The sequence below is a fragment of the Sturnira hondurensis genome, unplaced genomic scaffold (assembly GCF_014824575.4).
Source record: "Sturnira hondurensis isolate 20B ecotype Veracruz unplaced genomic scaffold, ASM1482457v3 Scaffold0000396, whole genome shotgun sequence".
Classification (NCBI taxonomy): domain Eukaryota; kingdom Metazoa; phylum Chordata; class Mammalia; order Chiroptera; family Phyllostomidae; genus Sturnira; species Sturnira hondurensis.
This window is the reverse complement of record NW_028073027.1, coordinates 7,770,355-7,797,940: the sequence shown is the minus strand read 5'-3', so window position 1 is coordinate 7,797,940 and position 27,586 is coordinate 7,770,355. Positions and strand designations below refer to the sequence as shown.

At 40.4% G+C, this 27,586-nt stretch overlaps 1 protein-coding gene across 2 annotated transcripts in view; it reads left to right on the top strand.

Moving 5' to 3' along the window:
• SLC9A9 (solute carrier family 9 member A9) overlaps positions 1-27,586 on the top strand; it is a 529,481-nt gene that overhangs the window by 230,648 nt on the left and 271,247 nt on the right. For both annotated transcript variants that reach the window (XM_037040394.1, XM_037040405.1), the window contains exons 7-9: positions 2,618-2,756; positions 7,453-7,558; positions 26,221-26,309. In XM_037040394.1, coding sequence (XP_036896289.1) covers positions 2,618-2,756; positions 7,453-7,558; positions 26,221-26,309 — 334 coding nt within the window. The remainder of the gene's footprint in view (positions 1-2,617; positions 2,757-7,452; positions 7,559-26,220; positions 26,310-27,586) is intronic.

Here is a 27,586-nt window from a genome sequence, read left to right as displayed (position 1 = left end):
TCTAAAATAGTCTGTAGCTACTAGTTTGTACTACAGAATAGTCCTGCGGATGTAAAGTACAGCACAGGGTATATAGGCAATCCTATTACAATATGTATGTACAGTGTCAGGTACTAGATTTATTGGGGTGATCACTCTGTAAGTTATATAGATGTCTAATCCCCACACCGTACATCTGAAACTAATAATAATGTACATAAACTGTAATTAAGAATAAAAAATATTTTTAAAAAAGAAAGTCAGTCTAAAATAGTTACTCTGTTCAAAAATAGTGTTCCTTTCCTCATCTGCACCCTTGAAAGTTGTGTATTTCTGACAAAACCCCACTCGGCACCATGGCTAGAGCTACTTGTTTTCATCTGTGAGGCTTCTGTGCCTAGGTATGCCTTGCATCTGTTCAATAAAATGTTTGTTGACTCAAATTCGGCTTCTCTTCTCTACGCCCTTCCCTGCCCGCCCAACACCCTGCATGTAATGCACCACCAGGCATGTAGCAGGTATGAGTGCATTCGTTTTGAGGAGATTTAGGGCTGGTAAATTCACTGGATGAGTCTCTGTAGCTCAAGAAGATTTAAGCTTTCCCCTTCAGTTAAGCCAATATCACAGGAAAGGCATGAAGTTTGACTGTGCCCCGTCAGGTGGGGATTGGAGCCCAGGAAGAGAAGGTCTCCCAAAGTGCAGACTCTGAACTAACTGAAGTACCCAGATCATTTTAGGTGACACACAGGTGAAGTTTTTTTTTTTAATTTAATAATTATATTATTTCCTAGTCATTAAAAAGAAATATAATTACTATATCAAACCTGTATTTCATAAATGTTCTTTAATACAAGTTTTTGTATTTGAATAAAAAGGAGTTGATTTAAAGAAAAGCATTATGTAAATAATGGTGCAGGACATGGCTCAGTGATGTGAGATGTGACAGGGTGGCTTGGGAAGCATCGGGACAGAGGAAATACCTCTTGCAGGTGGAGAGGGGGGTGAAGAGGTACATTCAGGGGTCAGATCTTCGGGGAACAGCCTCAGGAATTAACAGAATTGCTTACAAAACTGTAGCTGGGCATAAACCTTTGTCTGAAAGGCAGAATGCAAACACAGTATTTTCTCATTGCTGCTGTTTCTTCACTGAAGTGAAGAAATAAGCTGGCGAATGTCAACTCTCATCTAGCCTTGAAGCTTGGGCACCAAGTCTCTGATGGCCAGGGAGGGGGTTCTGCCCTCTTTCCCAGGGCCCTCCGATACAAAGGACCCAAACATACACTGGCTGGTTTTTTTTTTTTTTTTTCTGCAAAGCACAACCCTTTACAAAAAGAAGAACACTTCAAAGGCAACCGTTTTCTGTATACATCTCAGGGCTGCATTTGAGATCAACATTCATCTTCCTTATCCAATTACAGGATCAAAGCTGCTCTACTTTAGGGGTTTAAAAACATCCGGGAAAAAACTAGGAGCATTTAAAACTACCTTTTTTATATACCACACATCTTCCTTTGGGAGAATTGGAATCCACTCCCCCTGTTGTCTTAACTACTCTCCAGACACAAAAAGCAGGGTCAGAGAGTTGGCATGCTTCAGTCATTCACGCCATGATGACATCTCTGTGCAACCCAGTCTAATCTCAAGTCGGTGTGTCCAGTGTACTTCTCTCTACACTGCTCCAAAGTCCCTTCCAGCATCCACTGAGAAAGTCTTGATTTTTTTTTTCTCATGAGTTTTAAAGGCCTCTTACTAATATTAAAACTGAAAAAAAAGGCCAGCAATGTTATTTCACCAGGATCCCGAAACTAGTGGCTCGAACACATCTGCTCATTTTAATGCTATAACGTGGAGTTTGTATTTCCTAAAATAGGGCGCATCTTGACCTTCATATTCACATTCTGGGGTTTGAGGCTCTGGTAAAAAGAAAATATATGGCATCCTTAAAAATATTTAAGTGAACAGACTGCCTATTGGTGGACTGATTTTTCTCTCTAGAAATAAATATGCTGGCAGCCACCAGAATGATGTATAAAAGATGACCTCAGGCAGCTGCTGCCATTAGTTTCTGTGGGAAAATGAGGGGTTTGTTTCTCCCCGGGGGTTCATCCTGTGAGGCTCTTGCCTGGCCTGCTGTTTCTGAAGGGTTACACTGGAACGGAGGAGTGCTTTGTGGTTTATAACAATATCACAGCAGAATGTTTTGTGCACGCTGTGATTTTATCACCCATTTGTGCACAGGCCATAAATGTGCACTTTTTATCAGGAACATTTGTGAATATATAACAGCACTGAAGACATATGGCTGCTAAATAATTCACAGTTATCTATCTCTCAGCAGATTCCTTATACACCTACCATGCTTTAATGCCTGGTTTGCTCTGAAACAATATTCTTTATGACCCTTCCAATATAAAAATGTTTACTGACTGGCAGCAATATGTGGGTGCCAAGGAAAGGGAAAGCGTTTTGCTTTCTCCACTTCTACCTGGCCTCCCTCGTTTCCCCTGACTCTTTGATCCGGCACCTAACCTGATAAGAGAAGGTGCCCTTTTCAAAAGTGGGTGCTAAATTCAGACGTCTGGTACTTGGGCAACAAGATGGAAATCACTGACTAACCTTCACTCTCTCCTCTTTGCAGTTCCATATCCATCTACAGTCCCAAGGAGAATCCCAATGCCTTTGACGCCGCCGCGTTCTTCCAGTCCGTGGGGAATTTCCTGGGGATCTTCGCAGGCTCGTTTGCAATGGGGTCTGCGTATGCTGTTGTCACAGCACTGATATCCTTTGTCCGTGTGTGAGAAGATGGGGACTGTTAAAAGCAATGTACTGGTAATGTTTCTGAAAATGGACAACCTCCAGGCCTGGAAATAGCTAGTCTGGTTCAAGGATGACGCAATGCCACTGGGGCCACCTGAGTCATCTTTCAGTTGTAGGTTGGTACCAGTGGCAGGGGGGGCCAGATAGTTGTCTGGTCCAAGGCCAGATTTAGCACTACTGACACTGTCTAATTACAGGACACTAACTGTCTTAAACAATTACTACCTCAGAAAACAGGTAGGCAGTGGGCACCAGGATTGGCTATATTAGGATCAAGAGGGATAACTGAAGATTCAAGGTCTAGAACAAGTTAGGATTGACTGGAAATGGTAAACCAGGTATCCATATCCTCTATTATTTTCTTATGCGCATCAATCACCAGCTCAGTGTTGGCCAACCCAAAGATCACTGTGGATTTAAACAAGCGTCTATTGCTATTGTAGGGAAAGAGACAGCAAGCAAGGAAGAAATGGTGTTTGCAGAAATGATGGTCTGGCAGTTGGGTCATGTCATTCCCTCTTTTGCAACAGACAGGTAGGAGGACTGGTAGAGTTCTTAGAGGATTGGGCCAGGGAATGATGCTGGTCTGGTGGGCTGTTCACTCTGAGTGCTTGGAAGGATGGGAAAATAAGTCAAAGTTGAGAAGGAAATCCAGAAGGCCGATGACAAGTGTGAGAGCCAAATGAAGGCCACAAAGAAGATGCAGAGCAAAGGATAACTAAAGACCTTGAAGAAAAGAATAGGAATAAAAGGTGTGAAATGGGTCTAGGCCCCAGACAAAGAAAAAATATGTTGGAGTCTTTTCCTGTGGGGGCTGACCATCTACTAAAAGGTTAGGTTCTACTAAGTGTTTCTAAGATATGAGTAAATCATGTTTCAAAATATGAGTAAAACATGGACCCTTCCTTCAACTAGTGACAAGCTTGGAACAATAAACTCTGTATAATAGCTGGATAGAAACTGAGAGCCAAAGCCACAGCCAACTCATTAGGGCTATTTCAACTTATCATTGAAATGAGGATGAGGACATTGTGTCTGGAATAGTTCAATAGACTCTTGGCCAATCTCATGATCCTGGGAAATAATTTAAAGAGTAGTATTTACATGCAAGGTTAGACTTGGACTTGAGCTGGTAGAATATAGGCAAAGGCTACATGGTAGGTGATTGAAGAGGAGTGGGGATGAAACTGAGGGGCACATGGTGCCTGTGCCTGAGAGGACCAGAGGGTTTGGGCTGCTGAGCAACGGAAAATGAGAGGGAACGGTGGGATGGAGTCAGCTCATGGAGCATCTGGGAGTGTTACTCCAGGGAGATCCTGCTCAGGACAGTGACACAAGGAAAGTCCTATTTTTACAACATAAACGAGTAACATGTGGGATGATCAGAGGAGGAGGATTAGAATCCAGGGAACTGTGATGGTAACTCTGCGGAAACATTAAAATGGGGAAATATTCAAATAACTTCTAGAACTTAGTAGTTGGTTTGTTATAAGAGATAAATAAGAGGAGAGAATCCAAGTCCACTCCTAAGTTTTGTCCTGAAAACCCTGGAGAATGTCAATTCCATTGACATAAATAAAGTCAGTCAGAAAGGTAAGGCTGTTTTCTAACAAAGATACTGATTAATAATCTACCAACTCTTTATGATATGTCAGGACCCCTGTATTTGTTTTATATGCAACACTTCATTTGACCTTCACAGTAATCAGATCATGCAAATGATATTTTTTAAAGATTTTATTTATCTTTAGAAAGGAAGGGAAGGAGAGAGGGAGAGAATATCAATGTATGGTTGCCTCTCGTGGGTCCCCTGATGGCAACTGGCCTGCAACCTAGGCATGTGCCCTGACTGGAAATTGAACCGCAATCCTCTGGTTCGCAGGCCCGCGCTCAATCCACTAAGCTACACCAGCCAGGCACAGATGATATTTTTATTGGACACTGAAGTTTAGGAAAGGGAAACTGTTGTTCGAGGTCATACAGCTAGTAGGCAGAGCCAAAATTCAAACCCAGGGAGTGAAACCAAGAGACAGACTATGCTCCTGATCACTACTCCCTATTGCCTCTTAATTATTATTATTTTTTAAAGATTTTATGTATTTATTTTTAGAGAAGAAAAGGGAAGGAGAAAGAGAGGAAAAGAAACATCAGTGCGTGGTTGCCTCTCGCACGCCCGCTGCTGGGCACCTGGCCTGCACCCCAGACTTGTGCCCCAGACTGGGAATCCAACTGGCAATCCTTTGATTCTCAGGCTGGCACATTGAGCCACACCACTCAGAGCTGCCTCTTAATTATTAAGTGGAATTATAATGGAGGTCACAGGTTTAGAGTAATAGTAATGATGATAACATTTAGTAAATGTCAGCTTTTGCCAGAACCTTTATATACATCTTCTCATTTGAATCAACCCTGTAAGACAGGTTATAATTAACCTCACTTTAACATGGGGAAACTGAGGTCAAAGAGTTTAGGTAGCTCAGTCTGGGTCATATATCAGTAATAATTGACATGATAATAATAATATCATCTAATGGTTGTTGCAAATACTACCACGTGCCAGCCATTGATTGTCCTTACTGTTACGCATGGACTATCTCAGTTTGTATGATAATCCTGATAGGAAGACAGTGTTATCTTCCCAAGTCTACAGCTGAGGAAACAGACTCATAAAGGTTAAATAACTTGTCTGCAGCCACACAGCCAGGACATTTCCGGGTCAGCACTTAAACCCGGGCCTTGGGCTCCAGCGCCTGCTCTAGGTGGAAGAACTGAGGTTGAAGCTCTTCTTTGCCTGATGTGAAGGTAATGTGTAGATACATAAGTAAATGAGTTGATAAGGAAAGGGGAGAAATCCTGGAGATTGAAAGTCTGCCATGAAATTGGATCAGATCTGGACAAAAAGGTGGAGATACAGAAGAGATGGCAGCTCAGGCACTGGGGTACAGTCAGTCACGCGGGCCCCGGTGGCCTTGGCTCTCACAGACTCAGGCTGAGTAGCAGACAGGTGCACAGGTGTTTCCTCCACTGTGCTGACCTCCAGAGTTTGCCCACAATAAGCAAAGGTCCCTGGGCTCTGGACAAGCTTTGGGCTTGGCCTGAAAACAACTGCTTTCTGGAAGGGATATAAGAAAAAAATGCCATATACCCACCCGATACCCTGTCACTCAAACTGTCCAATGCCTTCTGGACAATAAACTAGAAGAGGGAATCAGAGGAACAGCTCCACCAGAAACAAGCTCCACCAGCAATAAGAGGGAATGTGGGAAAAGGGTCAAAGGATGGCCCATGTTTCCCTCCACTTAGGAATTACTTCAGATCCTTACTGAATCTATTTCCAGGAGAGGTGTTTTTTGTTTTTTAACAAAACAAGTTAATTTAAATCATTTGAATAGAAAAACTTGTGTATCCCTTGTTTCATACCAGGCACACTCTTCTGAGTGCTTAACCCACAGTAACTGGTTTATACACCTAGAAGGGAAGCCAAGGCATGGAGTGGACACAGGACACGCTCAAGCTGATGCCGTGTATCTGAACCCAGAGGCCGTGGTCTTAACTGCGACATATTCTGCCTCTTGTTGGCATATTGTGCTTTCTAATACTTCATAAAACATTTTTAGTGAGTTTCATCTTATTTTACTCTTCACCCTGGTGTGAGTGGGAATTATTCTCCTTGACCATTCGTATAGGGTAGAAATGAGACTCAGAGAGGTTAATGTATTGCTCAGAAGTCCACCACCCAGTGACTAGCAGAGCCAAGACATGAACCTGGACCTTCGACCCCAATGTCATAGTTTTTACTTTCCTGCCCTGCTGCCAAACACTTCTTAATGTGGACTCTTTTTTAGATTTTTTTCTAGAGGCATAAAAATGCAACATTTCATTTCCTTATTTGTCAGAGTGCTTTTGCCTAATCACGAGCACAATTGCTTGTAACCCTTCCCCACTGGTCACCCCTAATCACTCTCCCTAACCCCTTCTCTGTGACTTGGATAGCTGTGCTTTCGCTCTATTTACAATTTGTAGGCTATTGACTAAGTGTCACCCTGGCCAAAAAAAAAAAAAAAACATTGCCTGCAAAAGGGCCTCTTGTTTGACCCTAGAAATAACACACATTTTCCTCATCCTGCTTATACCAAGGGGACAAGGGCAGCTTCCCTATCACTAAATCTAATGCCTCTCCCGATCCTCCTTCCCTCCCCAGGACAGAAGAGTGTTCAAGGTGATCTGTCACAGACTAGCATCCCCCCAAGAAGCAGTGGCCGTCTTGGTGCTGATGCGCCAGCAGCGCCTCGTTCACCCACGCTGTGGGGCTTTTTCCTGGGTCTGCTGTGGTCTCCTGAGGGACACACCCCGAGGCCCAAGGCCAAATTCAAGAGGTTTTGTACCCACAGTTAGCTGATTTTATCCTCTAGGTAAGACACTTTACAAAATACCCAAACGCAGGTTTGTGTTTTCCCCTGAGTACCCAGCCCCCAGTGAAGCGTGAAACTCACGTAGGCCTTCGCAGTCATCCCAGTGAGAACTGCAGCCTCCCAGCCAGGCCTGAAAATCGGTTCCCTTGCTCTCCAACTATCACAACCACATCAGTGTTTCTCAGCCAAGAAGGGGATTTAGATGTCAAAGCAGCTGTTGTTTCCCTTAACTTGTCTTCATCACTTGACCAAATTTACCAAACTGTGTGAGTTCCCTCTTCTGGAAACAGGCCTGTTTTTCCTGCTGTCTTGGAGCGCCTTCCTGTCTGCCGAGGCCGCCGGCCTAACAGGTCAGTGCTTCATTCTGCACAGGTGGGTGTCCAAATCAGCCCCTCCTGGGTACTCTGGGGATTCAAAAAGAATAATTCATCCATTTTGTACATAAAAGCTGAACTGAAAGTCTCCAAAATGCCATTTCTTCTCTCCTTGCTGCTCAGGAGGGGATGTTGCGATCTATAAATGACTAATTGACGGAGGTGATGGGTACCTTCACGAATAGCTGTTAATAGCAAGTGCCCGCAGAAGCAGCCTCCCCTGGGTGTACACGTCTCCACAGTCCTGGCACACATTCTGTGGCAGCCAGAAACAGAACAAATGTGGAGGCTCTACAGCTTAATACCCCTTCTATATAGAGTCCTCTGAGATGGAACAGTTGGTAGAGAAAGGGGCAGTCCTCGGGGTCCCCAGGGCCATGGGGCCTGCTATCTGGATTTAACGATTAGATTGCATTTCTGCAGTGGCGGGGGGGGGGGGGGTTGCACTTGGGTGGCCACCACGCTTGGGCGCTTTTCCGTGTAAAAGAATCACTGTGGCTCCTGGCAGATGCCAAAGCTGTGTCTCCTTTCCCCAGTTTCCTGCTTCTCCTGGGTTCCAGTCCCAGGTCCTTGATTCTCGCCACAATTTAACTGGCATTCAGGTGGTGAAAAGCTCTCTAAAAGTGTTACCTGGTAGCAGTGTACCTCTCCAGGGTAATTTGCATTTTAATAGGTGGTACTTTAAACCTAAAATAATAAAAGTTGACTTATATTGCAAGAGAACTATGCTACAGGTGCTGGCTAACTGCCTTTTATGAATGTTCTCATTAATTTGCAGAGAGATTCAAATTTAGGAACTGTACCTAGTATACTCAGCCAACAGTAAGTGCTAGAGTTGGGATATAAAATTTGGAGGTTTAACTCCAGAGGCTGCGCTTGTGGGCACCAAGCATCACTACCTTGAATGAAATTTCACCTGTGAAATATGAGGCAGGCCCCTAAGAATAGGAAGATGTTGGGCCCCAGGAGCCTGCCTGGCACTCTTGCTCCTAGGCTGTTGTGGGCTGTCCTTTGAACAGGAACTCCTTGGCAAATCTTTTTTGTAATGATACCTATCCGGGTGCCCTGGGCAGCTGACCCAACTGACTGCAGAGCTGCAGGGACCAAGCTACTCCCTCAGGCTTTAAGGGTGTCTCTCCCTGATACAGAAAGCCACCCTGCCAATGACAAGCTTATGTTACTATAGTCAGGACTACGATACCAGAGTCCACCCTGCTGGGCCCTTGTATCCAAAGCATTCCAACCTCAGTTACATTAGTGCCTTACTAGTTAACAGGGAGGCTGCTGAAGAGCCTAAGCTTACCCCAGAGAAGACCGCTGGTGTCCCTTCAATAAAATAATGGAGGTGAAAATGCATATTCATCAGTTCCCTTTTCTTCACATTCTATCACTTACCACGTTGTAAAATGATGTTAGCAATATTAAAAATAAGAATACATATTTGACCTATCTGGAAGATAAAGAAGTATACAGAGCACATACAGAGCTTTTGGTCTTTACCATCTTAACTTACTTATTTTTTAGTCTACTGCTGTACTTTGTAATAAACACACACTCACAAACACAGGAATGGTTTGTGTTGTGTATGAACAATGTTCTACTTCCCAGTCCATTTCAGCAAGATTTTGTTCTATTAATTACTTTAAAGGTAATGGCCCATGTTCAAAGGGGGGGGCAAAAATGGAATTTATTTATTAAAAATTGGGTATTTATTCCTACATATTTAATCTTTAGTCACCTTCCAAGTACTCTCCATTCGATGCACTACACCTATGGAGACTGTTTTTCCACTCCTCAAAACAGTTTTGAACTCATCAATTTTGATACCTTTTAGTGCTTCTACTATTTTTTTGTTTCAACTCTTGCACAAAGGCAAAACATTTCCCTTTGAGGACTTTTGTCATTTGAGGAAACAATAAAAAGGCCCTTGGGGTGAGATCTGGTGAATAGGGAGGGTCGGGCATGAGGTCAAGCCATTTTGGCCAAACACTGCCAGATAGTCAGTGCGTGGGGCAGGTGTGCTCAAATTGGGTGGCCGAAAAGTCTGTTTAGTTTTTTTTCTGTAAAATGAAAGACATATTTTTCATCTTCACCAATAACTTGATTGATTTGGATATTTTGAGCATATCAGTGGCTATCTCTCCTGCTACTGGTTTCTAGTGGGTACAGGCCAGACATGCTGCTAAACATCTCCCAATGCATAAGACAGGCACACAGCAGAGAACTATTTGGCCAAATAGTACAAAGAGACTTTGCAAACTATTTTTGACACATTCAATCAGTAATAGCACCTTCTCCATACACTGCACAAATTTTTTTCTTTTTGTGTTTCAGTTGCATTTTTACCTTTCTTAAAATAATAAAGCAAAATACATGAAAAATGCTGCATATCTTCTTCCATCTTCAATATTAAAATGGCTACACAAAAATTCACCAATATTGCCCTGGTGAGTGTGGCTCAGTGGATTGAGCACTGGCCTGCAAACCAAATGGTCACTGGTTTGTTTCCCAGTCAGGGCACATGCCTGGGTTGAGGGCCAGGTCCCCAGTTAGGGGCATGCAAGAAGCAACCACACATTGATATTTCTCTCCCTCTCTTTCTCCTTCCCTTCCCCTCTGTCTAAAAACTAAGTAAATAAAATCTTTAAAAAGATTAGAAGTTTTTTTAATGCATGCTGATATGACAACAGTCACAATACAATCTAAAAAAATTATTTCAAATGAAGTTAAAGGCATCCAAGCACTACTAGAGCCATTGTATAAAATAGTACTAAACAAACTTTTTTGTCCAACCCAATAAATCACTCATCAGAAAATGAACAAATGCATCAAAAAAATTCACGGAAGCCGAATGCAGACTCTCACAACAATGCCAGCTGGCACACTGATGCAGATGGGTTCCTAGAACATTCACCTAATGGGGGAAGCCTGTACTACAAGGGGACTGTCCTCCAGAAGACAATTTAAGACTTTTGGGGTTCCTCCTAGTATATCTGCACCTTGCTCTTTGACCACACTTTTCTAACATGTTATCCTTAAGAATGCCATAAAGACGATCTCTTAGGAATTAGCGTGATGGGATGGATGGGGGCAGGTATGGTCCTAAGTAGCAAAAAGACCCACATGTGGATGGCTGCACCCAGGGCCACAGTCAGTGCAGAGCAGTGCTTCAGATTAAAGAACATGCCTAGTAGGCATTGGATACAAACCAGTCTAAGTGTGAGCATTTTCTACAACTAGAGACCAAGGCTACTTAGTCCAAATTATGTATGTGTTTCTTTATTAATTATTTAATGCTATCTTATTTCCAAACTGGATTTGCAATATCTTGTAACATGTATATCATGGGACCATTTAGTTCAGAATAAATATTCGAATGCTTTGGGTTAGAGTTTTCCTGAAAAATTAGGCAGCTGTTTATTGCTGTGGTTTGTCCATACATATAACTCTGAGCTTTCTGGCCGCCAAAGCCAAAAGGAAAACATGACAAGTTATACAGGAAAAATACATCATTAAAAAAGGATATCATACTCATTTATAAAAATGGGCAAACTATTTTTATGGTACTAAAATTTTAGGGGAATGTATTACATGCTTCTTTATATAACGGCCTTTCAACACCTCAATGGACAGCATATTTAATAATAATTTCTGGGAAGATGGAAATCTATTCCTATGTAGTCATTTCCATACCAGCCTTCAATAAAATCTGAAGGTGTGGTATCAAATTAAGTTCTCTGAGGGTACTTGAGGTAATGATAAAAATTCTTCTACTTCTAATCTACAAGTAAACTAATATCATACAAAGCTAAAATCTAAAAAACTCTTTTTCTAAAATGCTTAACCAGTGAATATATGGCAAGGACTAAAGTGACCTATGTGGAATGAGCTATCACAGAGTGTATGAGTAGCTGAGGGGTGACCAGGGTTCATGGGGCCGTGTACGGCTCACGAACAACACATCGTGTCGGCCCTAGGAATAGGGTTTACCAGCGATGGTTTCTCAACAGAATCCCCGGGCCCTGTCATTTCAAAGGGGCTGCTCAACGGTGTCTACCAAGTGAAGAGTGCTCTAAGTGCCCGACTTCATCCCTGTATTGGTTCCACAAATTGGGTTTCACTTAAGATTTCATTTTAGAAAGGATTTCTTTTGCTTTTAAAAACATTTTTAAAAACTTTTCTCTTATGGCCAAAGTAGAGCACATACAGAGTGGGACAAAAGTAGATTTACAGTTGTGAGTACATGAAATACGGGGTTTGTCCTTGTCTTATTGTTTATTAATTATTGTATTATATTTCCACAGGCGCAATTGTAAACCTGCTTTTGTTTCACCTTGTACACTGTAGAAAATGCAAGTTCATAGAAGGGAATAAAATTAGAATTACATGTGTTGTGACTGCCTATTAACAACTACTGTTAATAGTGGTCTGGGTCTATCTAATTTTATGCATGTACATATACTTGATTAAATATATGCATGCAAACATTGTTTATTTTTAAGCAAGTGGGTTTTCTCCACTTAACAATTTATAGTGAGTGTTTTTCATAACATCAGATGTTCTTCTATATTGTTGCTTTTAATGGCCACCTACCATATCATATCAACTTCCATAATTTATTATACCAACCTTTTGTTTATAGTTTTCAATATTTTTAACACAATTGCAATGGTAACACTTGTAGATTGATGTTTGGATTTCTACTTATATAACTGCCTAAAAATACCACTGCTGGGTTAATAAGAAGGCTAAAATTTTAATGTCTTGGAAAAATTCATCCAAATTATCCTCTGAAAAATTTGTCCTTTTGTTTTTTCATCAACAATGTGAGAGCTTATTCACTCCCATGTCTACCACCCTCAATGGTATTCGTTCCTGCTAACTCGATAAACAAGTTCCATTTTATTATGATGTAAATTTATTATAGTTTTACTGAGGAAAGCAGTTGGACTACATGTCATTGATAAGTTTGATTTCTTCTTTGGTGAACCACCTATTCATGTTCTTTGTTCTTTTTTTTTCCTACTGAGATGTTTATCTTTGTCACATTAAGTTTTAGGAGCTCTTTTCTATTAAGAATATTAACCTTTTGTTTATCATATAGGCTATAAATATTCTCCAGTTTGTGGTTTTACATTTTAAATAAATTTTAAATATGTTTTATAGTGTTAGGTAAGGTAAAAGGTTACTGTAGAAGTTTTCAATTTTTCTGTGGTTAATTTTATATCCTCTTTACAAAGCCTAAGATAGTATTAACTTACATTTAGGAAGCCCAAATGTTTATTAATGGTAATGTAGTCTTCCTTTTAATAGTAGTCTGGTTTTATTTTTATAATAAAATCCAACTGGAATTTGTTTTTATATGAGCTGCAGGGAACTTTAGGGATGTGATTTTTATCTAGATGGTTATCCACCTGTCCTAAAACCCTTCAACCTTAACCTCTCAATTTCTAACACGAATTCCATGTGTGGAGATACATATATGTGTATGTGTGTTCTCAGTTTCCTATTGTTCTACTGAGCTTTTGGTCTTTACCATTTTTATCATTTCAACTTCATGGCTCATTTCAATCCCTTCCCCATGTTCAACCCCCTTCCCCATGTTCTGAGCTTCTTTGCAATATGTACATATTTATTATTCCAGATGGACTTTAAAAATAATTCTGTTAGGTCTCAAGCAAAATATAATTTGGGGATAATGATTATGGTTACATTGAATTTTTAGATTAATTTGAGAAGAGGTGCTTTTACAGTGTTAAACCTTCCCACCCAGGAATATATCTCTCCATTTATTCAAGTTATCTTTTATGGCCCTTCATAAATTTTTATCACTATCTTCACATTAGAACTACAAATTTCTTGTTAAGTACTTTGTAAGCTATTTTATATTTTGAGGTACTTCGATGAATGGAAACTTCTTCCATTATAGTTTCTAAGTGACTATTGTTTGTTTATGTGCTTCTAGATTTCACCAGACTAGTTGAGTTGAGTTACTCTTCAGAATTCTGAAATGTAGCAGTGGAGTGGGTGTGAAGAATTAGGATTGGTGAGTAGACGTTATGTTAGACTACCAGGTCTGTGAGGGCTACATCAGCACCAGCAGGCTGGTTGAAACCTTCTAGGCACTCAATACCTTGAGGAATGGAATGAATGATTTTAGTTCAACAAAAGGGAATTGCTGAAACCTGAATAACAGGCTTCTGTATAAGGTAGTGCATGCCCTAGGCCTGATAATGTTCTTGCATATTCTGTATGTCCTCTGCTCAAGATATTCTAGCACAGATTCATGCATCAACTAAAGGATATGTCATAAGTTATATTAATCTGAAGTGTTAGGCCTGAGGAAATAAGAGTCTAGTCTAGAAGAATGTGGTGGACATTCATCAGTTTGGCTGCCCTGCACCCATTCTCACTTTCACTGGTAATAGCCTCCTGCTGTTACTTAGGGAATGACTTCTCCATCAGATACCATCTTGTTAATCAAGGTATCCCACCCTCTTCTACCAGGGAGAACATTCACAGCTAGGTCAAGCAGCCAGTCTTTCCCTGAAATACAAAACTTTAGAAGGGAGATAGAAGGAAGTGTAACTGATGTTGGTACCTGTTCTCTCCAACAGCAAAGCCCTGTTGAGACCTTCTGTTTCTCCACTCCACAGATCCCTGGAGTTGCCTTTGTGCCTCCTTTTTGAGAGCTATCATGCTTTCCTCTAGTAAATTCCTTTCTGATTACAGGAGTCAGAACCAGCTCTTCTTGCTTGCAAACCAAGGAGCCCTAATAGTACAAGGGAAGGATGAATTCATAAAGTGTTTCAATAAAAGAAGCTGCGGAACGTGGTGCCAGATCAGAAGAGAAGAGAGGTGCGAAAATCACACAGCTGTTAGGCTGGGACACTTGGAACCTTCTTTTGCCAGGTGCACACTGATAGACAAAAAGAACCAGGCTTTTTTAAAGACAGTTCTCAGTGTTCATCCTTTTTGATTCAGCTTAAAAGATTCATCATGAGCCCTTCAGTGGTAGGGAGGGCTTGCTCATTACCCCTTCTTTTCCTTTCACTTTCAGTTGTTCCTAATTTGATGATGATCATTTGATTTATTTTTGATCATCTTTTACTTCAAGGGCCACATTTGCAGGCCCATCATCTCCCTCTCTTGAAAACTGCACCTGCAAATGTTCAGTAGTCACACAGAAGAACTTCGTTTTATGGAAACAAGTGGCTTTTAGACATGCAAATGAAAGTTGATATTTCTACACCCAGAAGTCCAATTTTCTGCTACTGGAAATGGAGAAGTACAGTTTGAGAAAACTCTTCTTTGGGAAGACTGAGCAAAATGTCAAATGTTAAGGTAAAAATACTTTTTAAAGGATGAGATTCCATTTCTAGCTAGAAATGGGCTTTTGGGAGTCTCCACACGCAGGGAGAGCACAGAAAGAAGAGAGTGTGTGTGGATGTACTGCCCTACTTAAAAAAATCAGCCACTGAGGGGTGTGTCCCTGGTTTCTGGCTTTTCTGCTGACTTGCTGAGGGATTGCAATAAGTCCTTCTATTAATTGGCATCATTTAATTTTCTTCACTGCTAAGGCAAAGGACATTGTAATGGAAGGACATTGTATGTGAACAAATGTGGCTTTTGAGTAAATGCATGACCCCAAGGTATTCTCTCTCTGAAGTGTGTGATACACATGCATACCTAATTTCTGATCAAGTAGAATTTTTCTTGTGCAGAGGCTTATTTCCCAAAAGTCATGAGGTTACTGAGCCATTATTTTAAATTGAATATTGAAAATAATTCAGCAGTATTATTAATAGCATAATCTCTAATGGAATTGAATCCTGTCATAGAAGCTGCTTTTCAGTTTATAAAGATAACCAAAAAGCACTGCTAGACAGGTTATTTGAAAATTCATTTTTGTATTCTATTTCCCAGCTGAGGCTTCGGGGGTCAGGTTTTTGCCAGAAGCAAACTTTCAGGGACTGTCATTAAACACCCAAAGAATGATTTCTAATGGCAACATTGACACCATGTCTAATGAGTCTCTGCTTCCAGGCACTGCTGTAAAAGGAAGCTTCCATTTGTAGATTCTCAGGGCATGTTTTATGTCCAATGGAGGGAAAGAAGAGGGAGGAAGGCCATTGGCACACTTCATGTTCTCATACAAAAAGGTAAACATTATAGTGCACTCTTTACTCAGTGTAGAATCATTTCCACTTAAGAAAATAACCATGTGAAAATCTGAGAGAAAAAGCTCTTGATTCCTTTTGCTATTGGGCTTTGTAGCCTGATTCTAGACAGAAAAAGCTCTGAAAACAATTTTATACATAACCAGGCAAAAACAAGTAATGGTGTGGCCAGTCTTAAGGAATTAACCAAGATATCTGATGGAGAGGAACACTCGGCACACCAAGTATCAAGCCCAACAGAAACAATTGATCTCAATCCCATCACCCAGGAATGTTCTGTTGATCTTATGTGACACGGGCCTATTACATGGTTGTGATGAGGAAAAACTGACACTTGGAAGCTCAAATCCTGCTTCTCCATCAGGTCAATTATTGAAAGGCTTTTGCAGAGTAAGTACTAAGTAGTTAGAAGAAGGAGAATTTGGGAAAGGCTTTCTCTTTTACGATAGACAAGGAGGAAAGATTGCCAAATGAAATGGCTATCACTGGACATGGATCAAGACCTCAGTTGATCTAAGTAAGTAACTCGGTTCATTACCTCTCATCTCTATATCATCATCTCTCAGCTTGGCAAAAATTTGCCCTGGACTCTTTGAGAAGGCTTTTAGCTCAGAGGTGAATGTGCCTCTTTGGCTTGCCACTGATGCATTGCACGGCTGGATAGGAAGTATGCTTCTAGATCTCAGTAAATAAAACAAATCATCAGGAGGGGACTTAGTTTGGAGGGTTTCTTAAGAGAAATATGGCCAGTTTGAGCTTCTAAGTACTTGTCATTAACCAACTTCTTTTAACATAAAAAAAAACTGCTCTTGCTTTCATATTGAAAGGACTATGCAAATCCAACTTAATTAACTAATAATTCACCAACAAATGAGGTACACTGAGGGTTTTCCAAGTGAAAAATAAAACCTGGAGACTCAAGATGTTAAGCATTCAAGCTGTAGTAAGAGCCACCCAAAATTCTCAAGGAGATTAGTTAGCCCATACACTGAACCAAAAGCAAACATTCAACGATGCCATTTCCGTAAACACAGGTGTAAAATACATCTCCTCCCATAATAACTCATCAACTCACACCTGCACTTTCTTGAACCAAATAGCTCATCATCTCAATATTCTAACAACTTTGCACATGTAACTTAAGTAGTGGACAAATTTACCCCTGCTTTCTTCGCTGTAAATGCTTCAAGTCATTTAACATCTCCTCACAGTGCCAGAAGGCAGAGGGGAAAAGATAAATTTCTTTCTTTTGCAAGAACCTACATTCTGCATGAGCATGTAGAAAATTGTCAGAAGACGGGTGGCACAAATGTACAACATGTAGGGAGGTGAAGGAGAAAAAGAAGTCAGGGATAATTCTCAGTTCCCTATATCAACTGAATCAATTCTTTTTTCTTCGAAATGAGGAATATAGTGAATAAATACATGTAGTAGAAAGGGAGACACAAAAATGAATTCATTCAAAATAATCATGGGGATATTACACAAGTATGGAAACTCCCCATGGAAAGCTACAGTGGACAATGGGACATGGTGTCTGGGTGAGGATGCTGACTAGGGACGTAGGTGACGATTTGAGTGTGGCAGCTGGCTCCGAGGAAATGAAAACTGAAAAGAAGGGCACAGCTTGAAGAACACCAACATTTGAGATGGAATGCAGGGACCTAAGTGAAAAAGGATTCTTTTCCTCTCCAGACTTTGTTAATTAGCATTAATAGTCAGTAATAGAAATTTGTTAACTTTGCAACATGGACATTAAGTAATTCTAAAATACATGCCTACACTCTACATTGGAGAAACCAGTAGTAAGAATAGATCTGTACTATTTTCTTTATTGATGTTCTTATATTTCACAGACTCATGATTAATCTGCCAGCTGTAGTGTTACCAAGTATGGAAAACTAGACAGTAATTGTACTCTTTGGAAACTTAGAATCTTTTATATTCCCGGAAGGAGTACTTTACTTCATTAAATCTTTGACTTCTTAGTACCAGGTTCCTGTATAATGGTGGTAGTAGAAAGCCAGTCAGAAATGTCTCTTTTTACTAGATCAAAAATAAATAAAAGTGTGGAGTGGAAAAATAACCCATCAACCTTAAAGCCCCTCAGAGTACCATCTGAGAGCAAGACATTTTTTTCCTTTTCACTCATTCTCTTTCCATATTCTGATGACATAATCAATATTTTCTGTCCAAAAAATACAATATTCTCCAATCTTAGAAACCCTTCAAGTCTGTATTTAATGTCAAAGAAATTATACTCCATGTGACAGACATTTATTTTTCAGCTTCCATATCTGAAGACTTCATCAACTTTTAATGAGAAAAGGACTCCTGAATAATGTTACCAATAACAGAGATTGTAGGTGACAGTACTGTTGAATAAGAAAATGTGGATATTAGAAGAAAATGGACCCTGCCACTAATAAATCCAGATAAATACTCATCTGTGAGGATCAAAAACTAATTTCTCCTGCATTCTCTTTTCAAAGCAGATAAATATTTCTTGAAATAGAGATAGATTCCTTTGACAATTTTACATTTGAGCACCTGATGCCTGCTGGGCTCTGTCATGGGCTTGAGGACAATAGGAAGTGGGAAGTGGTAGATGCAGCCTTGAGGAGATCTAGGTCAAGGGGGAGACACATCAGTTATCCAGGAGTTCATGTGAAGCTGTGGGCCACAAGTTGACCCATAGATGGGTCTTCAAACCCATCTATGCAGACCTTGAAGCAAATATAATAACTGAACCATTCGGATCACAGACATTTAAGGTTGGAAGATGCTTAAGTCATCTAGATCCTCTAGGTCATCTAGAGCAGCATTTGTCAATGTTTCTTGGCCCTTACTGGCAACATAAAATAATAAAAGCTTTATTATATGCATACAAGCATAGGTATTTTTTTGGCCCACAAGGGTACTTATAGACTTTAGAATACACAGAAATTCTAATAAAGAATTATGATGTTCTTATATTGTGTTCCAGCCTTATTGGGATGTGTTGTTTACCCAAATTTGAAGAATGCTAATGCAGACCGTCTTCCTTCCTTCACTGAGAAGAAAACAATAGAGCAGGCAATGAATTTAAATTGCTCCTGTCAGCCAACTAGATAAGTGTCTGAACCATGACCAATACATTGCAGATCTCCTGACACACAATGTAGTACAGTTTTCTTATCTAATTTACAACTAGACATTGAACCTTAATTATATAAGCATGTGTTTATACCCATTCATATACAGAATGTTAGTACTTCTGCGAGAGTGTCCAGAAGTGAGAATCAAGGAGAACAGTGTAAATGGTACTCAACCAAAATGTGTGAATTGTACTCTGAAAATTAGTCTCTCTGTAATGAATTTACTTGCTAGCAGAATCACTAGTTTTTTCAAGGAATTGTGGGCCACCCTGTGCTGTTTCCTGAGTTTCTTCGCTTGCCAATTAATTTGAATTTAACTACGTACCTCTTCGTGGGTTCTCAAACAGCAATTTTAGCTAGGGTTGTAAAGTGCTGGTTCTAGTTCTTGTTCAAAATTGCATAAGTGAGTCCCTGCAGCCAGCCCTTCAGGGATCTTGCCTACCACTAAAGTCTCGCTGTGCAGACACCAAAAGGCAATCTTGTGCACATGCATGAGCCACACATTCTCGTTTTCTCTAGGCCAATTCTTGATTTCTTCCAGAGCTCATTATTTATTTTAGATCTCAAATATTTTTTATTGTGCCCTGCTCCCTGCAGACACAGATCTGTGCACTTGGTTTCATTTGTCATTGACACAGGACCTCATGAATACAACTTGAATTCAAGGCTTTAGATGGGCATAACAGTTGCATTTAATGACTGCTTGTTTTTCCAGCACAGATGGAAACAGAATGATCCGTTTTTACTTTTGCTGGGAAAGAAAATAAAGTAATCTTTGCCAGCAGAAGATATACTAGACATTTGTTATTTCTAATTTTTGTGAATACTATAGTACTAATGAAACATGTCATAGAAATACTTTTGTCCTAATATTAATTTGACCATTTTGAGCCATAGAGTATATTAGTTGCTTCTATTAAGTTTTATATTTTAAAAATGCAATCATTAATTCAATTTGTATTCATTCCCTATAATAGATTAAAACCTAAAGTATGCTGGTAAACTGCATATTTCTCTTATGTATTCCATAGTCCCTGATCTCTCTCCCTTCATTCACGTTGAATTCCCTACCCTGGACTCCCAGACTCTTCTTATCTTTAAAGAGGACCAAATGACTCTGGTCCTTTAAAGAACCTCTCCCCACCTCTTTCCTATCTTCCCCAGCCCCAAAGAAATTACTCCCTCCCAGAATTCCTATGGTCTTGTCACCTAGTTTATTCTACCTGCTCTTACACGTCTTTGTGCACGTGCTGCCTCTCTAAGACACACAAAGCTGCATGAGGTCTAGGACTGGGTTTATGCATCCCTGCGTCCCCACAGCCAGAACCTGTGCTTTGCTCATTGAGTGACCTCAGTAGGTAAATAACATTTCAGTGGATGAATAGCAGATACCCAAGCTAGCTTGTAAAAATCTGGTACCTTGAATGTAGTATTACCGAGAGTGGTCTAAATTTGGATTACTAGGAGTAAGGAGCACAGTTTCACTAGACTTTCCTTGACTCAGGACTTAATGTGTAAGAAAAAGCATCAAAGGCCCAGGATGTGGGAGACCTGTACTGGATGCTTCGCATTGCTTCCTCCATAACTTGTTAAACAGGAAATGTTGCAGTGTTTATCTTTGGAGTGAGCTTCCCTGAGTAATTCCTTCTTGTTACATCATCTCCCTTTCTCTACTTCTAGTAATTTTATAGTGAAACTTAATATTTACTTATTAGTGTTTAATTTATAAAGCATTTTAATATCCATTATATTGCTTTATACTCATAACAGATGGGTGCTACCACATGGGAAAACTGAGTCTCGAATGGGCAAATCCATTGGCAATATCACCCATGTTCTCCCTGCAGCCATAGCCAGAAAGCAGCCTGGGAAGAGTGGAGGCCTGAGGGCCCAGCCTGGGAGACATGCATGCTGCCATTTTGCAACTCTTAATGTTACTGACCGAATCTAGTTTTATACAGTCTTTTTGGCTACTGTTTCTCTTTTATAAGTTTTTAATTTGGTCACAAGTTAGATGAAAAAATAAAAGCCATGCTAAGTGAAATAAAGGAAAATGTACAGGGAACCAGTAGTGACTGGAAGGAAACTGGGACTTAAATCAACAGTGTGGACCAGAAGGAAGGAAGAAACAGCCAAACAGAAAAGAATGAAGAAACAAGAATTCAAAAAAGTGAGGAGCGGCTTAAGAACCTCAGGACATCTTTAAATGTTCCAACATCTGAATTATAGGGGTACCAGAAGGGGAAGAGGAAGAACAACAAGTAGAAAAGTTATTTGAACAAATAATAAAGGAGAACTTCCTCATTCTGGTAAAGGAAATAGACATCCAGGAAGCTCAAAGAGTCCCAAAGAAGTTGGACCCAAGGAGGAACACACCAAGTCACATCATAATTACACTACACAAGATTAAAAATAAGGAAAGAATCTTAGAAGCAGCAAGAGAAAGGAAGAGAGTTACCTACAAAGGAGTTCCCATCAGGCTGTCAGCTGATTTCTCAAAAGAGACCTTACAGGCAAGAAGGGGCTAGAAAGAAGTATTCCAAGTCATAAAAGATAAGGACATACATCCAAGATTGCTCTATCCAGCAAAGCTTTCATTTAGAATGGAAGGGCAGATAAAGTGCTTCTCAGATAAGGTCAAGTTCAAGGAGTTCATCATCACCAAGCCCTTATTGTATAAAATGTTAAAGGGACTTACCTAAGAAAAAGAAGGCAAAAGACATGCACAGTAAAATGACAGCAAACTCACAATTATTAACAGCCACACCTAAAACAAAAACAGAAACAAACTAAGCAAACTACTAGAACAGGGATAGAACCACAAAAATGGAGATCACACAGAGGGTTATCAACAGGGGAGTGAAAGGGTAAGACAGGGGGAAAAGGTACAGAAAATAAGTAACGTAGATGGTAGGTACAAAATAGACAGGGGGAGGGTAAGAACAGTATGGAAAATGTAGAAGCCAAAGAACTTATAAGTATGACACATGGAAATAAACTAAAGGGGAGAAATGTGGGTGGGAGGGAGTGTGCAGGGTGGAGGGGAGTGAAGGGGAGAAATGGAACAACTGTAGTAGCATAATTACTAAAATATATTTTTAGAATGTTTAAGGGCTTCATTTAGAACCAATATTATTTCCTTGTCCCGGACTTAAAAACAGACATTGAGGTGGTAATCCTAGTAAATTAATAAAATACTGTATAGGGAAATAACAGACCCACAGAATTAGAGTGTATTCAAACTTCTACTTTAAGAGAAGAATTTTTTCTACACCAGGTCTGACAGATGCTCACTGAACCCAAACATTTCAAATGATGGGGAACTTCTTGCTCCTTAAGTCAGCCACTCCATTTTGGGACAGCACTCACACTTTGGAAAGATCATGCAACTGGGGGTAAGAAGACACAAGTCAAAGTCTGGGTCATGCTTCTTTCATAGTTCTAGACCTAACTTACTCTCACCCCTAAGCCACTTATTCCAATCTAGTGGCTTGACTTCACCTCACTTTCTAAAAATACCAATTCCAAACATAGGTAGTATTGAAATCAGACTGAGTGCACTCCTCTGGAACTTGGCACGGCACCTCAGCTGCCTTTGGCATCCCCCACTGCCCCAATGGTAACAGGAGGATACAGGTCGGGTCTTATTTCCAGATGACAAATCATCAACAGCTTCAGAGAACCATCAAGGTTTAGAATGAGAAGGGACCCACAGGAAAGGACTGGTAAAGATTCGGTCAGGAAAAGACAAACTGGCTGGCTAATGACAGAATGTAATGCTGGAAATTGGGGATGCATGTGGCAGAGAGGTGAAGTAAATAAGAGACGCTGAAGCAACACAGAAGTAGTATTCGCAGAAACAAGTGTGTGACCCCTGACCCTGGAAGGGTAAAGGGAAGAAAATCCAGAAGCTCCTAAGAGGAAACCACTGAGCAGGGACCCAGACCTCTGAAAACACTGCCTCACTGTTTCTGCTTTCTCTGAGAGGGTTCTGTGGAGGTGGTCTGTGAGCTAATGTCAGCTGGCAAGCTCCGGTGCAGACCCTTTTCTCCCGCATGTCTGGCCTCCCTCCCTCTGGGGCTACACACTGGCAGAGCACAACAGGCCCAGGGAAAGAAGGGCATGGTCTTCAGGGCCCCAGTCCAGGGTCCCAGGGCCGGCCTAGGGCCACAACTTTGGAGCCGAGACACTAATTTGCTAATTGGCCCAAAAAGTATTTGGTCCCCTCCCCCTCATTTGTATGCCTGAGACTCGAGATCCAGAGCATGTAAGAGAGTTGTCTAGAGCCCCACAGGCCAGTGGCACCTGTGTAAGCAGTCATAAACATGTAAAAATACAGTGACAACTGAAATGCACTTTCATAAGGTAGAAAACTGTTAACTCTGAATCTGTTTAAATGGCAGAAAATATGATAAGTAATAGATGTATTTAGATGAGACATCTTGAAAATGTGTTGTGGCTTATAAAAATCATACTAATTACAGTGTTTTGTCTGAGATTAGTACCAAGGTATAAAGTTATGATTATGTATGCTAAGCCAGAGAGATCAATGTAGTTGTTTTATTTTAATTACAGCATCAAGCCTCTGGTCGAATAGGCACTTTCTTCATTGTTTGTTGCTTATGTGATATATTTACACGGAACGCAAAGTCCCAGCAGAAACATGGCCTGTTGGTGTTCCAATGGAAGCAAGGATACAAAAACCAATGGAGCTACTAGGGAAAATACTCTCAAACCAGATACCCAGCCAGCTAGCTCAGAGATGCAATCCTCCTCATCAGATCTCTGATTATTTCATGGGGACATCAGAAATTGATATTTTAGATAATCTAAGATTACCTTAAGACACTCACGAATGGTCTAATACAGAATAATATAGAGAGTTTGTGGAATTTTGAATCTCAGCTCGGCCACTTTCAAAGTGACCTTAAATAAATTACTTGAATTTATTGCTTGTTACATGAGGATAGCAATGCTCCTACATTTATTCAAATAACTGTGGAACACCTACCACGTGCCTGGCATTGCTGCCAGGGTTGGAGACCAGTGAATCCCTCTGCACTCAATGAGCTTTTTATAGAGAGCATAGAGAAGGCCCGTCCGATGATCTTAAGGGGAGAAGGGAGATATGTGGGTATGTGGAGACGAGTTTCCACACAGTGGGAGTCAGAAGTGCGCGGACACTGCAGTGGAACGCCCTGAATTGGGAGAGTATGGCACAGTGGGGAGAATGATAGGAAGGGGTCAGACACCGTGGACAGGAGAGAAGGAAGCAGGGCCCGATCCTGCAGGGTCTTTTAGCCGTGGGATCCATTATAAAACTTTGAGCCAAGGGCTGACATGATCTAAATTGTCTTAAAAGAATCACTATTGCTGAATGGGAGATATGTAATGTATGGGGGAGCAACAGGGGAGATGGGGGATAATTATTGCTATAATCTAGACAACAAATGATGGTGGCTAATAAAATGGGGTTGGGGGTGGAAGTGTTGAGAAACGGTTCGGTTTGGGGTAAGTTTCAAAGGACAAGCCAAGGAAATCACTAATGTAGAAAGAGAGGAAAAGTAAACTGTGACCCCCAAGTTCTGGCTTTGAGTAGCAGGAAGAACAGAGAAGCTATTAGTGGGAAAGGGAAGACAGTGGGAGAAGCAGGTTAACCTAATCATGCTAAGCCTGTTGTGAGATAATAAATGAACAAAGTAAATAAAATGATGTAAATAAAACGAGTGCAGTCTTGGCCTACAATGGGTGTTAATATATCGTAGTCCCCGCCCCTTCCTACAGAACACTTCCATATGACTTTTTGTTCTCAGCACGCATCTGTGCACTACCAACACACTCCCACCCTTTTTATTCTCAAGGTCTCCCCAGATCAGTAGAGTCATCGTGTTTCCACCACAGTGAGGCGGTCACGTCAGCCTCATCTGGAAACATCTCCAACAGATGAAAGAATCAACAGAGATAGATAAATCACATTTTTAAAGAAGGAAAGAAAAACATTTGATAGCAAACAACATTCATGGCAATCATCCTTGTGCCCTGAAATTCTTGAAGAGCCTCAGTATTCTGAAAGTTTCCCTGATATTGGTTGTTTTTTAATAGAAATTCTGTGAAGATTAAAATATAACATTTTATAAGCATTTTTTCCTTAGAATTTTGGAAGAGAGGCTAAGAAACTGAGCTAGTACCCACAGATCTATAGAAATGCATACATATTTCTTGGCAAAAATTTTTGGTTGCTTTCATCTTTTGCATACAATTTTGAGACATGCTATTAAAAAGAAGTAAGTGATATAAATGTCTAGGCACTAGTGTCAGGTAAACAGGCCTTAATAATGTTTTATCCAAAGCCAATCCCCCAAATAACCAATATATAAATGGAAGAATAAGGTCTACATATTGAAAATGTGCTTGGTTCTTTAAAATTCTTTATTGCAGATTTATTGGAAATGTCAGTGTTCAGCTCATATAACTCTATACTCTTAAGGATCATCAACATTTAATTTGAGTGTTTTTAGTTGAAAAGATTCTGCTGCTTAAAATTCAGCTAAATCCCTTTGGTCTGAGTTGAAGAATACTTACATCTTGTGTTTCTCTCAAAGCCCTCTTCTATGCCCAATGCCTCATAATCAACAGAATACTTAATCCAAAGTAGACTGCAGCCCTGACCACTTCTCCACCCCAGCACAGAGGCAGATACTCCCCATGTTCCCCATCCCCACCCCCTCCCCACCCCCAGGGAGCATCTTGGGTATGTGTAGCTTCACGTGGCATTCAGAGTGAGGTGTAGTAAGGACAAATGAGGGCTCTTGTTCTGGCTTGGCAAATTAAGGTCATTGGCAGGGGCAACAAAACCATTGAAGATTTCTTATGTTTGTGACTTGTAGTTTTTAATACTAAATTATGCTCCAATGGGAACATCTATGGATTCCTCAAAGTACCCGATGGAAAGAAAGTATCTGGGCAAATGTGCCAGCATTTAATATAAAATGCAGCAAAGCAGTTGGCCCTATGAGAAGCCCAGAGTTGGCTATAGTCTTTTGTTTATGTTTTTCCAAGTATAACTTTCCTAACTTGTGACCAGGAGAATCATTTATCCTCAAGAAGAATTTACTTCTTAATACTTTTATTTAGATTTAATCTTGTCAGGCCAATGTTTAAAGCAAGTAGCAAGGTTTACCTGACTTCATTATCATAGTAATTACTAGCCGTTTTAACTCTACTGACACAAAATTCATCTTCTCTTAGCTGGGGTAAGGCCTACCCTTTGACATGGTTGAGAAAGAAAATTGGTTTTAACTGGTATATTTTTGAATTGCAGGGATAGTGGCTGTTCTCTTCTGTGGAGTCACACAGGCACATTATACCTACAACAATCTGTCGTTGGATTCCAAAATGAGGACCAAACAGGTAAAAAAAATTTGCTACCGGCTTTGTGTCTTTTTTTCAGTGTAATGGTTATATAGCAATTCTGGCAGTGCACTCAGAAAGAATTTCATTAGTAAAGGAAGCAAGTAAGCTTAAGGCTTCATTAAAGTTTGGATATTTATAGATTTTTCCCCTCCAGGATAACCATTAACAATTCTCTTGGTAAGCAAAAATATAGTTATAATAATCTCTACCTCCTGAGAAATGTGGACTATAGACTGTCAGTCGTGAAGATGAAAGGCCCACAGCCAGTAATAATTCACAGTCACTTACATCGAAAAGCCTCATAAAGCATGTGGGACTCTGTAGTTCTGGAGAGAAAAAGAAATGAAGAAGAAGAAGAAAGTGATGTTCGGTTTTTAATTGGGTGCTTTTGCTTCCAAGTAAACTCAGTTGCCAGTTGTCAGACAAGAGAACACACCTCCCAGAGGCCACAAACACTTCTGCTTGGACGTTGGCACAAGAACTCCTCACATCCCTCCCACAAACATTGCTGCACAGCCCCTCTGTGTCAAGCACTGCACCAGGTTGTAGGAACAAAGAGACAGGTAGCACGTGACCCTCCCTTCAAGAGGTTCATTATCAAGTCTGTTGATAAAGATATATAATAAACTATGATTGAAATATCTACATAGGGTATTTGGGGAGCATTCAATAAGCATCCTCTAGTCATTAGGATTGGGAAGGTGAGGAGAAGGTATCCAGAAATGGTGCCCCATCTGGAGCTTGAAATACAAATAGAAGTTAATTAGGTAAATTATGTGGAATCCACTGGGGGATTGGAAGGTAGCAGGAAGAGCATTTGAGGAAAAAATTATGGGAGAGACAAAAGCTCTAAAGGAGTTTATGGAGGCACTTTAAGTAGTTCTGTGTGGCTAAAGAATGGGGTAAGCTACCAGGATACGTGATGGATAAAACCAAAGGGGTGGCCAGAGACTAGCTTATGAAAGAACTTCCAATGGAATATGACTCAGCAATAAAAAATAAAAATAGAATCTTGCTGTTTGCGGCAGCATAATGGAGGGACCTAGAAGATAATATGTTAAGTGAAATAAGTCAGATGGAGAAAGACAAATAGTGCATGATTTCACTTATATTTAGAATGTAAACAAATCAAACAAATGAACATACAAAACAAAAACAGACAATAGAAACAGAGATCAAACTGGTGGTTGCCAGAGGGGAGGCTGGTGGGGAGATGAGAGAAGAAGGGGAAGGGGAATGCAGTAAATACCATGTGATGAGTTTGCACGGTGAGA